This window comes from Juglans regia, chromosome 1, assembly GCF_001411555.2.
Source record: "Juglans regia cultivar Chandler chromosome 1, Walnut 2.0, whole genome shotgun sequence".
In the NCBI taxonomy this organism is placed as follows: domain Eukaryota; kingdom Viridiplantae; phylum Streptophyta; class Magnoliopsida; order Fagales; family Juglandaceae; genus Juglans; species Juglans regia.
Window position 1 is genome coordinate 5,821,133 of NC_049901.1, and position 14,803 is coordinate 5,835,935.

The 14,803-nt window shown below is 35.2% G+C and overlaps 2 protein-coding genes across 2 annotated transcripts; one reads left to right on the top strand and one right to left on the bottom strand.

Annotated features, from left to right (window-relative positions):
- Positions 1–243: 243 nt before the first annotated feature.
- LOC108988174 (glutathione S-transferase DHAR3, chloroplastic-like) lies at positions 244–5,359 on the top strand. The gene is made up of 6 exons (XM_018961321.2): positions 244–702; positions 1,764–1,854; positions 2,090–2,233; positions 3,632–3,749; positions 4,816–4,956; positions 5,081–5,359. The coding sequence occupies exons 1-6, from the start codon at positions 453–455 to the stop codon at positions 5,210–5,212; spliced, it is 876 nt and encodes a 291-aa protein (XP_018816866.1). The 5' UTR covers positions 244–452; the 3' UTR covers positions 5,213–5,359.
- Positions 5,360–6,147: 788 nt separating this feature from the next.
- On the bottom strand, positions 6,148–7,784 carry LOC108988172 (geranylgeranyl pyrophosphate synthase, chloroplastic/chromoplastic-like). Its single transcript, XM_018961320.2, has one exon. The coding sequence runs from the start codon at positions 7,401–7,403 to the stop codon at positions 6,306–6,308; it is 1,098 nt and encodes a 365-aa protein (XP_018816865.1). The 5' UTR covers positions 7,404–7,784; the 3' UTR covers positions 6,148–6,305.
- Positions 7,785–14,803: the final 7,019 nt, after the last annotated feature.

Here is a 14,803-nt window from a genome sequence, read left to right on the forward strand (position 1 = left end):
AGTGTGTCAGTTATCTAAGGAAAATTCTATTTGCTGGGGTTACGGATGGATTTTTTATTTATTTAATGATTAAATAAGTATTTTTTAATAATATTATGATTTTTTTTAAAAATATATTTAAAAGTATTAAAAAAATATAAGTAAAAAAGAAAAAAAAAAAAACTGGCGGGAGCCTCGTGGGAGCTGTAGAGCCACGACTAGCAAATAGCTTGAGTTTTTGAAACCAGGCCTTTTTTCTTTTGTTTTTTGGCTAAAATGAAACCAGGCTTCTTGCTCACGAAAGCAGGACCCCAATCCCAATCGGATTCGGTTAGATCGTCCAACAATCGGATTCCAATCGTCCAACAAAAGCAGGAACCCGATCGGATTCGGTTGCTAGAAGTTCAAGAAAAGCTCGGGAGTTTCATGTTTTGCGACATAAGCAAGGAACAAATTCTATCGAGTCTGAGACGATGTCGACTGCGACGACTGCCAAAATCCAACCCACACCGTGTTCGTTCTCATCGACCGTTAGACACGTCGGCTTCTTCAATCTCCGGCTTTCCCGAAGCGCCCATGTATCATCCAACAGCTCCAACAACCAAGTTGGACGCCACGGTATCAGAAGAGCCCTCACGGTCTCCATGTCTTCTGCTCCGTCTTCCAACCCTCTTGAAATCTGCGTTAAAGCTTCCGTCACTACCCCCAACAAGCTCGGTGACTGTAAGATCTCTCTACCCCCTTACTCGGTTTGGTTACTGAGAAAATGCTGAAAAACGAAGAAAAGAAAAGAAGAATGAGCTTCTTAGAAGCCTTGTTGTATGTTTGCTTGCCGTATTTAATAAGATGTTGTATTACGTTGGAAATATTTATCTGTTTAACTTTTTTCAGTACAATCTGTACTACTTTAGTTAACTTAATAAATAAATAAATAAATAATTCACTTTTAATTTCTGATAAATTTTAATGGATGCGTGTGTTAGGTATTTTATACTTTGATAATGCATTACTGTTTTTATTTTTTTATTTATTTTTCTTTGGTTTTGTTACGTTTATGGACCTTCTGTAAAATCTATGAAGCGTGAATTCTTTTTTATTTATTACTGAAGCCCATTGGTGATAATTTTTAGATGGGGGAAATTTGATATATTTTTTTTCTCTCGCGTTTATGGTGGCTGTACTTTTCCTTTATAATTTAGAAAGAGAAAAAATTCTAGTTCAGGGAACCTATCTGGCTATAATTACACTAGGCTGCTTTTCAGATCGATTTATGAAGATCAAGTTGATTAGCATTCATTTTTCATCCACTCATTAAAATTTATCTTTTAGATTCCTTTAATTTTGCATGTTAATTTGAGCGTTCAATGTGAAGTATCTTGCCAGGATAAACATTGATTTTAAAAACAAGCAATAGTATCATGAATTTTAAATAACATCTTATACTTGATGATTCAAATCTACATGGTAATAAGGGTTAAATACAGCCACGAATTTCACAGCAGAAAAATATTGTTTTTTCTCATCCATTACTCAAGCCATTTCAACTGAAATTGAGATCGATCCAGCAGAAAAATGAGAAGACAAAGTGCATAAATGGGCCAAATTACACCAAAAGGTGAGCTTAGACTTAGAGAATTTTCCTGTTAGGTTATGTAGGGATCCAAAATGCAAGCCTGTTTTGGCTGCCTACAACCAAAACAGTCCCGCATATCTATCTACCATAATCCCAGGCCACTTAGTTAAAACATGGTGCATGGGATGATATTCCTTACTTTTCTTCCCAGGTCCATTTTGCCAAAGGGTATTGCTGACTTTGGAGGAAAAGCATCTCCCTTATGATCTCAAGTTTGTAGATTTGGCTCACAAGCCGGCATGGTAATGACCTGATTTTATCTCTTTGCATTATATCAACCTTTTTTTTCCAAAAAAAAAAATGTTCATATAGAGGATGGACCATCTCTTTGGTAAAAAAACCGGTCGTATAAATTACATATACACATGCACCCATAAGCCCATAATCTAGTAGCGCTTTGATATAACATCAAATGCTTTTGTCTTGTGATTTTTCTTTACCTTTAATAACTTGTCAATTTGTTTTTCTCTTATCTAGGTTCTTAAAAATTAATCCAGGAGGTAAAGTTCCTGTAATTAAACTTGATGAGAAGTGGATGCCAGATTCAGATGTGATCACACAAGCACTAGAAGAAAAGTACCCTAATCCACCACTGGGAACCCCTCCCGAGAAGGCTTCAGTGTATGCTTTTATATTCAGTGGTTTATGCTTTAAGCTTATGATCAGACATGCTCATCATTAGAAACTACTTCAAACCTTCAGTGCTTTTCACCCATCAAAGTGCATAATGGCAATTTTTTATATATATTTATATATATATATATATATATCGTGTAAGTGCATCATAGCAATTTTATGAAACCTGCGTTTGACTTCCTGGCTCCAAAAAGTTAACGAGTAAAAGTCTCCAAATTGATCACCAATACCTTTTTGGTTCAGACTATAGGGGTTGTTGTAGTAGCAAAACGGGCATGCTCTCTCTCTCTCTCTTGCTCTCTCCAAAGGGGTATTATAAATAATGGTTGCAGTACGTGGCCTAGAGAAACATTGGACACCTACAGGGATGCTTTATTACCAAATTCATCTTACTCTTTATCATCCATGAGCATGTGATTGAAGGTGAGGATGAACTACCCCAACTACAGTTTGCATAGTTTTTTTTTCCAATAAAAAAAAAAAAGTTTCGATGCGATGCTAGATCTTACCGCTAAGGTGCTGAAAATGGAATTTTGAAATAATTCAAAATGACTCTTTATCTTTACCTATAAAAAAATGTAATTTTGAAATAAAACATAGCTAAGCTTTTTATTTATATTTTTTTTTTTATACTGGATTTATGGAAATGTAATTGGAGGTCAGCATCATTGAAGCATTTCTTAAGGTCGTAGGGTACAGTTTCCACGATCCTTTTGAAACCTTGTGGGTGATAACTCTAAGACTCTTTACTCAATGATGTTTCTTTGTTATTCATCTCCCAGCAACCCTGGTGTCGAGTTGCCATCGATAATTCAATGAAAACATGTGATCTGCTCCTTTAATCGTCATATTTTTCCTTTAACATTTGTGATCTTCAGTAAAACTGTTGGTACTTTAATAGAGATTTATTACTAATTCGAATTGGAAGCCATTGTGGAGTATATTAATTCTAAATTTCGCCAATTAGCTTATATAGAGGCATTATTTTTTAAGTAAAGATGTTCAGCTGTATCCTAGTACAACTCCGAAGATGTTTCTATTATAACTATGTGATGCTGAACACTGTATTAGTTCGCCTTTTATTATATTATTTTATTGTGACATTTGAAAATATGATCACCATTTCCACATGCTGTTCAGTGAGAGCTCCAGTTTCTTTCAGTTTGTAACATTACACTTTTATATGTGTGTGAGCAATGCATGTGTAGGTGCGATTGCGATATTTACAAAATGTAACTTGATTAAATCAGTCCATTCTTGTTAGGTGTTAGATGTCTTTAAGATGGTTTAATTTTAAGTGTTATGTCTTGTCATGTTTCTAAATTGTTTGGAGTTACGAAGTGAGGGGGATAAAGAAGAGTTACTTTAAATGCTGTCTTGTAGTGGGTCGAAGATCTTCTCCACATTTATTGGTTTTCTCAAAAGCAAAGACCCCAGTGACGGAACGGAGAAAGCGTTGCTCAACGAACTCACTTCTTTTAACAACTATATTAAAGAAAATGTGAGTGCTCTAAACTCATTTTCAATTTTTTCTCTGTCTAGCTAGTCATATTTCTTTCTTTTAGGACAACATTTTCAATGAATTTTTATGAAAATAAATGTTGCATTACGTTTGGATCAGCTTCCATTTACAGAACTTTGTTGTCCATTATATATGATGTCTTGTGATTTTTAAAATATATGTTTGTACAGCCCTTGGGGCTATGGAACATGCGGAATGCTTGTCAAACGCTGATAACGGTCTATTCAGTTGTGTCAGTGTGGTATCTTCAATTTTGATTTTGTGAGAAGGAAAAGTCCTCTTGCAAGTGAGTTCACGCACCAAACTGAGCACCGATACTGATATGTAAGACATCCGTTTAATAATACGGTGTGAATTGAGACGGAAATGATTTTTGTGGGACATAAGACATTCTTCTTCTCTTAAAATTTTAATTCTTTTATTTTTCTTTTCAATAAAAAAAGTCATGTCTGCATTGGTACGCAGTTTGGAGCGCCAAACTGCTTGTACCTAGCAAGGCTCGAGTGAGAAACATGTTATCTGGCCATCAAGATTCGCATATGAAAATGCAATGAGAGGGGTATATTTATAAGGAAATTAAGTTATTTATAAACAGTAATTTTCTAGTCACTACAATAATTTTTTTCTCAAGACATAATGGCCAGAAGATATCACGAGAACTTTTTTTCATCATCCAGGCTCTGTCTGCTAGAGTGCAAACTTCAAAGACCGAGTATTTGCAAGGGAAAATTCTACTCATAACACCCTAGGTGCAACACTAACGTAATACCATTGATGTGGTAGCCAGTGAAGCCAATCAATTAAAGTTTAAACCAAAGTAAATCGTAAGCGGCTGATGATTTGGGGGTTGATGATTCTAATCATCTAGAGTTTTTTCTTTTTCTTTTTTTATTATCTATACCCCACCACCCGCTATCTCTGCTACTGAATTTATGTCTATTATGAAACTTGATCTTGATTTAGGGGCATGTGTACATAAACCAAATTTTTAACTGATAAATGTTATCTCCTTACACTTCAATGTAATTGGTTGTTACCCCTGAAGGGTCCTTTTGTCAATGGGAAAGAAGTTTCTGCTGTAGACTTGTCACTTGGACCCAAGCTGCATCATCTAGAGATTGCTTTGGGGCATTACAAGAACTGGTCAGTTCCAGATTCTCTTCCCTATGCGAAGTCTTACATGAAGGTATGCTCAATATGAGCAAAATTGCAGATGCTATCTATCTCTCTCTAGCAGTGTTGTTTCATAGTATCTATTAGTTCACATATAAATTCTCTAATCCTAATAATGCTGAGTTCGTGCCATGCAGGCTATCTTCTCAAGGGATTCATTTATTAAAACACGTGCACTGCCAGACGATGTAATTGCGGTTGGCGTCCCAAAGCATTGGGTTAAATTGTCTGTAGCTTGTGTATTAGACTGCGCAGCTCTAAACCCATAACCCTCTTTACATGTATGAATATGTGCGTATATATTGGGTTAAATTGTCTGTAGCTTGTGTGTTGGACCGCGCAGGTATAAACCCGTAAACTTCTTTACATGTATCATGGAAATGTTGAAAAATAATCATATATTACTTGTGGATAAAGTCTTGAATATATTCATAAAAAATAATAATTTTATCTTGTAGAATTGATTTTATGAGATGAGTTAAGTCATGAATTTTTTCAGAAAACACTTCTTTATTATTATTTTTTTTATAAGTAAATGCCTTTATTACCTATTGATCATGCGTATAAAAGTTGAGGAGTATTATTTTCTATTAAAAAAAGGTAGTGATAGAGTTGCTATTTATTTATTATCTATTTACTACTTATAGTGTATTTAAAATTTTTTATTATTTTCTTTGAAGTATTTTTTTTACTCTTCTTAATCATTAAGAAAAAATTAAAAAAATATATAATTTTACTAATAATCACTTCTTTAATTATTAAATAAAATTAAAATTAAAAAAATTAAATATAAAAATAATAGTAAATAGATAGTAAGAAAGTAGTAACTTAAAAAAATAAAAAATAAAATAAAGAGAGACGTGGAAGAGTACTTCAGAGTTCAGGTTCAAGCCTTGTAAATTCTGAGACTGCGCATTCCCTAGTCATTGGTGCAAAGAATTGTGATGGAATTTGGAAAGAGAGAGGTCCGCATCCACGTGGGTTTCCAAAATCCTATTCTTTTTAGATACACATTTGGGGAGCCACCGAAAGCCATTATCGGGTCAGAGCTGACCCACATCTTCTCTCGATCATTGATTACTGTTTGGGTGGCTGATCTGGTTCGTACAGCAATGGAGTTAGGTATTTTCTACCTTGAAGGAAGAGAGAGAGAGAAGGCAAATAGGAGTATAACTTCGATTATATCCAACATAAAGAAAAAATTTATTTATCTAACATAGATTTGAAGTACCATATGGGCTTTAACCAATATATACATTACATCCCAAGACTTATGCACAATAAGTGCTAAAAAATCTCAAGGCTCGAGCAACCTGCAATTTTGTGACATAAAAATCTAAAGCAGCCATGAAAGTAGGCCACCTAATTCTTCCGATTGGCAATGTAGTCAGCTAAATAGCACAAGGGGGCAGCTTTTGTGGGTTCGAAGTAGGCAAGCTCTTGCATTGCTTGATCCGCCAGTATGCGGGCAAACTTGTTGGCCTTGTCGATGCCCATTAGCTTAGGATATGTAGCCTTGTCGCTTGCCAAATCCTTCCCGGCTGTCTTTCCCAGCTCCTCCGACGACTTTGTCACATCCAAAATATCATCCACCACCTGAAATAACAGCCCTACACACCTCGCATAATTCCTCACCCTCTCTATCTCAATCACGTTCCCACCTGCCATTATCACCCCACACACAGCTGAAGCCTCCAGGAGCTTCGCTGTTTTATGGACATGAATGTACTCCAACTCACTCAAATTCACCTCTGTTCCCTCGCTACAAAGGTCCATTACTTGGCCCGCCACAAGCCCTTCTGAGCCGACGGCTGAACCAAGCTCTGCAATGGCTTGGATGACGCGGTCGGGAGAAACTTTTGTGGTCTGGGCTGCTACGTGTTCGAAGGCAAGGGAGAGGAGTGCATCACCGGCTAAGACAGCAGTTTCTTCGCCGAAAACCTTGTGGTTTGTGGCCTTGCCGCGCCGAAGATCATCGTTGTCCATGCAAGGAAGATCATCGTGGATTAGTGACATGGTGTGGATCATCTCGGCAGCACAAGCAACCGGCATCGCTAAGGACTCATCCCCTCCCACCAATTCACACGAAGCAATGCATAAAATCGGACGGACACGCTTTCCACCGGCAAGAAGCGAGTATCTCATAGCCTCATGGATTTTCAAGGGATGTTGCAGAGGCACGGCCTCACCCAATGCTTTGTTCACCTTTTTTGCCTTCGTGGCCATGTATTCTTCGAATTGGGATGTGCGTAAAGGGGTTTGTTGCAGGGACATGGTCATTACTTCTTCAGTAAGTAGTGGTTGGAACAGAGATGATTTTACAATATGGGTGGCTCTAGTTTTCATGGGAACACGTTTGAGGTGCACAAATGGGATTCTAGTGGGGTTTTCTAGGACATTGCTGGGGTTGTTGAGAAAGGGTGAAGTCTGGCAACTTGAGATGGTTGCAGAGAAGGCCATTGGAACGAGGTTTGGGGAAGAATTATTTAGGCTGATGCTGGTAGCTAGACCTTGTTTCTGGTAGTGATAAAGGTGACGGGAGATGCTATGTTGGGTGTCCAAACCTGTAGCTTATGGTGATTCCTTTCCCTGCTACTTGGACACTAGTGCTTCATTTGGCATTTTCATGCGTATTTATCCCTCATGCCAACCTTCCTCCGATTTGAGTACCTATGTCTTTGACAGGTCTGTATAATTAAATGTGGATGATTTTATTCCTGTGTGGACAGCTCACTGCCACCTCAAAAATTTAAGGAGGATTTGAGAGTTTTAGATTACTGTACTACATAAAAAAGGATTGAAATCACTATTCTATCCTGTTATTGGACCAAGGCAACCATAAAAAAATCTCTCTTGATTTTTTAAATTATGGGTAAATGACTTTCTTATTTTGTTAGTTGATATTTGAAATCTTGGATGATATTTGTTTGAGTTTAAGATTTCTAAATTGTGCTTTGAGATAAGTTGAGTTGAATTGTAAATAGTAATATTTTGTAAACTCCATTATGATAGATTTTACCTTTTTAGATTGAGATGAGTTTAACTTTTTCGATTGAAATGTATAAAGTGAGTTGAGATAAGTTTAATTTTTTTTATGAGAAGTTAAAAAGATAATAGATTCTATCAATAATTAGTTTGAGATGAGTTAGATTTGATTCAAGAAGCAAACACAACCTTAGGTTCAAAATTGGAAATCTATGCCATCTTTGGGAATTGATCTTGGACCTTCAAGGTTAGTCCCTTTAATTAGGATAGGCATCAATATGTCTCTTTAAAAGGTAGACGTTTGTAGCATACTAATTGATAATGGGTTATGCTAATTACCATCTCATTTTACAATATTTTTTTTATCACCATCAACAAAAGTTATTTTTTCCATTTTTTTCAATTATATTTAAAAAAAATATCATTTAAAAGTCATTTTATTTTTTTTAAAAATAGACATATAACAATTGATGTAATATATTAAATATATTTTACATGCAATGTTCCAAATGGCAGCACAAACAGTCTCAGGGTTGAGCCTTTTGGCATCGCAAAGGCACAGACCAACACCTTACAGGTCGGAGCCATGGACTCCACCCCGAGTACTCCCCAACCCCATGATCCTTCCCCCATCTCCATCAAATCCTCTCCCCACAAGCTCCCTATCAAACGCAAAACCCCCGATTCCTTTTCTAACCCTAATCTTAATCTTCATTTCGCGTCCACTAAACTCGAATCCACCCTCGATGAAAACCACGTCGACGCGAAGCCACCGCCATTCAAGTTCCACCGGTTATGGACCGAGCCCGACGAGATTCGGTTCCTCCGAGGCCTCCTAGACTGCGCTCCTCAGGGCCTCTCCTTCCCCAGAGACCTCCACATCTTCTACGACCGCTTCTCCAATACCATGTCGCAGCCCTACACCAAGTCCCAACTCTCCGAGAAGCTCCGCAGGCTGCGGAAGAAGTTTCGGATCCTATCGTCCCGCCTCGCCCGCGGGCTCAATCCCTCGATGCTCTCGCCGCACGATCGGGCGCTCTACGACCTCACCGAGAAGCTTTGGAGCCCCGAATTCTCGTCCACATCACCGTTCGGTAACAATTCGAGCGGTTTTGGTAGCAAGGAGAAAGAGGAGAAGAATAAGAGCGAGAACAATTTAATTGGAGTTAAGGCTAGCTTCTTGCCGACCCTGCCTACTTTTTGTTCTCACTCTAATCAAAACGTTCATGTCAACGAATTCGCTAATGTGGATTATGAGAATCATAATCTCGACGATGATGGTCACGGCCATCATGGCCAGGCGAATGTTGGGTATTGCGAGGAAGTGATATTTGGTCATCAGAGTAGTAGTTTGGGCAGTGGTGGGATCGGTAGGGTGGCGGCCGAGACCGTGTTGGATGTGTTTGATCAGTGTTTGAAGGAAATTCGGACGGTTCTTGTTCGGCAGGGGTTTCTTTATCTTGATGGTAATAAATCTTCCAAGGTGCCGGATTTCGACAAGCGGTGGCAGCTGCAACGTGTTGCGGAGTTGGACATCTTGGCTCGGCGCTTGAGGTTGGTTCTCGAAAACTCTCTTCGTGGGCAACGAGTATGATTTACGCCTAAAGCAAAATGCTACACTAAATTCAACTTATTTTCTTTTCTTTTTCCCTTTTGTCGTTTGGTTTTGCTAAATTGTACATCCCGCTAGGCGTTATAGATATTGTTTAGGTTGGAACAAACTTTTTTATGATGTGAATATACTGTTTATTGATTTTATCGAAGTGCTTATTTACAGTACCTATGTTTGCTTAATGAATTATCTGCTCCTGCTGATGAAGGCAAATCTTGAGAAGTTTGTGTCGGGGCTGGTTTTAGTAGTAGCAGTAGGAGTAGTATGTAACCCTGAGGAGTAGTATGCTCCCCAATGGTCACCAGCTCGAGTCCCCATTAGGGCCACTGGAGGTTTACCTGGTCGTTAACTTCAGGGCCCTGTGGGATTAGTCGAGGTGCGCGCAAGCTGGCCCGGACACCCTCGATTATAAAAAAAAGAAAAAAAGCAGTAGGAGTAGTATGTAAATTTTATAGATTGAAAATGAAAATGAACGAAGTCCAGACCGATGATTGTCCATCGTTCGTGATTTCTTCTTCATTTTCAATCTTACAAATTATGGTGCAATGCATAAATTAGTTGTGTTTGTTATCGAGCTTGCAATTGACTGGTTTTCTCTCAAATGTTGCTGTCTCTGTTGGTTCACTTCTCAAATGGTTCTGTAGGAAAGTACTAACCCACTGAACTATTTTCTTCGTCGAAGTGCTCCATAGTCTGAGGTTCCTTAGGAGGTGCGCCTGGTTGGTCTGGGAAATTTTAAGTGAATTCTAATGGAAATGCCATGAATGTTTTAGATGCTGAGATAAGTTCTAGAAAAAGGAAGAAAAGAATCAAGCCTATAATATAGGGAATAGAATTACTCGATTTAATTTGCTTCCAATTTTTTAGGTTTGACTGCAATGTGAGAAGTGGCAATAGATACTCGGGCTATCCTTTGGCAAAATAGAAGGGCTACCGAAGTAAGCCGTTGAGTAAAGAATCTGGGATAGTTCTAGTTTTTTTATAAGGGTGACAAGGCATCTCTGATGCAGTTGGACCTTCGGGCTTTGGCTAAATATTGGTTTTCCTTGTTTCCTTCAAATTTGAGCTGATGGGGGGGACAAGTATTGGCTTATTCCAAGAGAAATGGGGAAAACGAAGGCTGACATGATTTTTGTTTTTGCTAGTGGTAGAAGTATTTGGGTGAGAGGCAGCGAAACCCAGTTCTGTTGTTTTTTCCCCCTATGATATTATTTTTTTTGATAAGTAAAAATAAGACTTTATTAAATCATCAAAGTAACACGATACAAAGAAAATGCCCTGTTTATGTAGGCATGTTGGAAACTAGGAATTCGTGAAAGTCCATGCCATTTAAGTCTACAACTATGGCCCAAGTACAACTAAGTCCCCCTATGATATTATTGAGACAAGTGAATCGCTTTTGGGCACAGGTAGCCCTCTGCCATCCATCCCATTGCATTCCATCTTCTCGCATTGTGTACTGTACTGTATCAGACTAGATACACCTATTGAGTGAGAGAAAGGGAGAATATATTTTCTCAATTTTTTATTGATAGGGATCCCCATTCATTCCTAGATTCCAGTCACTACAGATTAATTGTCCCTATGTAACTACATGGTAGTGGTCTAGGGAGTGCAATTGCTAGAGCCCGGGAGAATGAAGAGTAACGATTTTAGCTGAAGCAGCGGATTGCTGTTATTGTCATCTTAGTTATCAAAATGGCAGAATGCCATAGCGTGGAGAAACACCAGGGTTAGCACTTGGATGCTTGGACAGGAAAGTAGGCACAATTTATCTGGCTTTCACACGAGAGATATGATTGTCCTAATAACAAATAATGATGCGGTTAGGCCCCTCCCTTTCCTTCCCAGTTCCTACCCATTCTACCAACCTAACAGTAATTTGCTCAAAACAAAAAAGGTTATCACCAACCTAACACTTGAAAAAAGGTGATGCTCGAATGTAGAATGGATTCATCCCGACCTACTTTGTTAAGACACTTTGCTTCTAAAAGAAAACTAAAGAACTTTGATACTCTTTTTTTAGAGGGAAAGGGTTAGCACTTAATGAAAAAGGGGTTTGAGAGTAGAGTTTTTAAGAGTAGGGGTCATTCTCTTATACCCGAATTGTTGGGCTAACTGAAATTGGAGTATGTTTAGACTTTAATTTAGTATCGTTGTGCACTTTGTCAAGGAAAAAAAAAAATGTTAATATAATTTTGTTATTTGAGAGGTAGGAGCTATTATTTTCTAGGGAGGGAACCAGAAGCTCCGAGCACTCATGGCGCCTACATACAACAGTGAATGTCGACCCTTCTTCCATATTGCGCGTTTCCGACCATATCAATATCTTTCTATTGGAAAGCAAGTTTCATGAAAATCCTACTGATTGTATTTTCCTCTAAATCTTCATGAAAAACATTGAAAATAATATATCTCTAATGGTATAATCTCACCCTCACTTTAGGATGCATAACATTTACATAAGAAAAATTCTATACACCATACTACCATCCCAGTTTCATCCCACTATGTATGATGTGGCACATTTATTACCATTAAATAATCATTTATTGCATGCTTCTTTATCGTTTAATGGTGATGAATGTACGACATACCACTTACTATGATCAAAATAGAATGAAAGTGTGGTGTATAGCATTATGGGTATTTTTTTGGGACCATGTATTCTAGATATTGTTAGATATTCTTAAATATTTCATTTCTAAATATCACTCAAATACAAAATATTTTTTAATTTTCAATTTTCAATCTTTTCATTTAATCATTATCTAATTATTATAATTTTTCCAAACTTTCTAACAAAACACAAAAAATAATAAATTTTAAAATAAAAATTATATTTTAATTTTATAATATTTTTATTCAATTTTTTTTCTCTGCTTTACTAAAATTCAATAAACATGTTAAGTAAAATAATTTCATTACTATTCATAAAAGATCTTATTATTATTCACAGATATACTAAAATATTTTAAATATTCAAACGGAGTCTAATGTTCACATAAACAATAAAAAATTTCGTTGTTGGAAAATGCTGGCATACTAATGCTTTTTTTTCCATCATATATTCGATTTCCCACCAAGGTGATCTTGATGGGACTACAAATTATACAAATTCAAAATTCAAAATATATATTTTTCTAGAATGACTTACTTGGGATTAATTGAGGAAATTTGTTTGATTTTCATCAATAACTAACTCAACAATGGATATTCTTATTCAACCAATCTCCCTTCGTATTTTTATTTCCTTTTGTTTGCGTCTAATGGATTTTGGGATGTCTGGAGAATAATATGAAATAAAGTTTTTATAAATATTAATAAGATAGTTTATGAATAGTAGTGATATAGTTTGAGTTAAGTATTTATTTAGTTTTGGAAGAAGAGAGATTAAAAAATTGGATAAAAAAAATTATAAAATTAAAATATTATTAGAATATAATTTTCTTAATAAAATTTTTATTTTAAAATTTTAAAAAGTTAAATTATTATTTTTTTTTATTTATTTAAAAATTTTAAAAATTATAATGATTAGTTTAAAATTATTTTTATTTGAAAAATATTTAGAAAAAAAATGAGATGGAATGATATGAAAAAAAAAAAAAATCCAAACATTCCATCTCCGCCGTAAGAAACATCTCCGCCGCAAAAGACAAAATGAATACAAACACGAAAGCACAAAAAACAATTCTTGCAACTGTTTGACTTTTAAAAAGGTCTTCCTTAAGTTTACATTATGATTACGTGTCTTTGAGTGTACGGGAAATTGAAATCCTCCCCCTACCCCATCCACCCCCTCTTTTCCTTTTATATTTATATATTTAAAAAAATTATGTACATCACCTTTATATACTACACATAATTTTTTATTTTTTATTTTTTTCTCTTATCAAATATATCATATATAAATGATGAATAGAAGACTTTAATTAATTTAAGAAGGATAAAACAACAAAAAGTTATAAATTAAAGATAAATTAAAAAAATTAAAATAATATAATGTGTAGTGTGTAGAGATGATAAATAACAAAATCCATGTATTTATGATATTGTATTTCAAAAATTAGGACTCATTCTCGAATTTTATCAAGTCCGACTTATGTTATATTCAATTCTAATACGATGCATTTAATTAAATAGATTAGAGAATTTCCAATGAGTTATGTAAAACTCATATTTTTGTAAAATTTAAAAGAAATAGCTCAATATAACCCATCCAATAGATCATGTATTTTATAACTAATATCCGTTTGCTACAGTACCATCTCTACATCTATTGAACACTATTCACAATTGTATAAATATTTAATTCATTTCTCTCTCTATTTTTTACACTTTATTCATTTCTTTATCTATTTTCTACATTTTATTTTATTTGAAATGAATAAAATATATTAAAAATTATAATATTTAAATGATATAAAGAAAAAATAGATAGACTAATGTATAGTATATTATAAAAGTCAGTATATAAAATAGAAAAACTAAATTTTAGTGATATATTTTAAAAGATAAGAGATGAAGAATCTATTGAGAGTGCTATAAAATCTCTTAAATTTAATTGGTTTACTTTGTATTTTTTGAGAAAAACTATCAACTTTGAATAACGCGTGTTAGATTGAATCAAGTTTAGATCATATAGAAGTCCATACCCATTGATTTGTTTGATTAAATAAGTCAAACTACTAGATTTTCATTCATTAATTTAGTATTAAGATAATGTCAGTTTCAAGGGTAATGTTAATTGGCATTAGTCCTAACAGAAAAGTAGCTAAATTCAAACCACAAGATTTTTTTCCTAGATGGCAAACTTATCCTCCTCTGGATTTATTTTTATACATTTATTTATTTTTGTATATGCACTCTCATCAACCACTTGTCTCCATATTTCTTCCTTAATTTCATAAATTGACATCATCTCATATCTTAATGAGAAATGCTTGAATCATAACAAAATTTTATAAAAATAAATTTATAAATTAATGCGATTTAATATGATATATTAAATTATAAAATTATTTTTATTATAAAATAAATCTAACATATTATAAATTTATATGAAACCTCTCTAACTAAATTTATAGGTTTATCTAAAAAAAAAATGGTATTCTTATCTAACTCAATATTATATTGTAATAAACCATTGATTCAATGATTGATGATATCACATGACGTCTTGATTCGGAGATTGAAGAAGTGGTTGTGGGTCCCAAGTGGTTTTTGTGGAAGTAATCAAGAGGGCAGAGTCTGATCTCTGAGA

What these genes read in the sequence shown, in the direction of transcription:
- LOC108988174 (XM_018961321.2), top strand. Translation starts at nt 453, where the DNA reads ATGTCGACTGCGACGACTGCCAAAATCCAACCCACACCGTGTTCGTTC. An exon ending in ACAACTATATTAAAGAAAAT is followed by an intron (nt 3,750 to 4,815) that starts GTGAGTGCTCTA and finishes TTACCCCTGAAG; the next exon opens with GGTCCTTTTGTCAATGGGAA. An exon ending in ATGCGAAGTCTTACATGAAG is followed by an intron (nt 4,957 to 5,080) that starts GTATGCTCAATA and finishes CGTGCCATGCAG; the next exon opens with GCTATCTTCTCAAGGGATTC.
- LOC108988172 (XM_018961320.2), bottom strand. Translation starts at nt 7,403, where the DNA reads ATGGCCTTCTCTGCAACCATCTCAAGTTGCCAGACTTCACCCTTTCTC.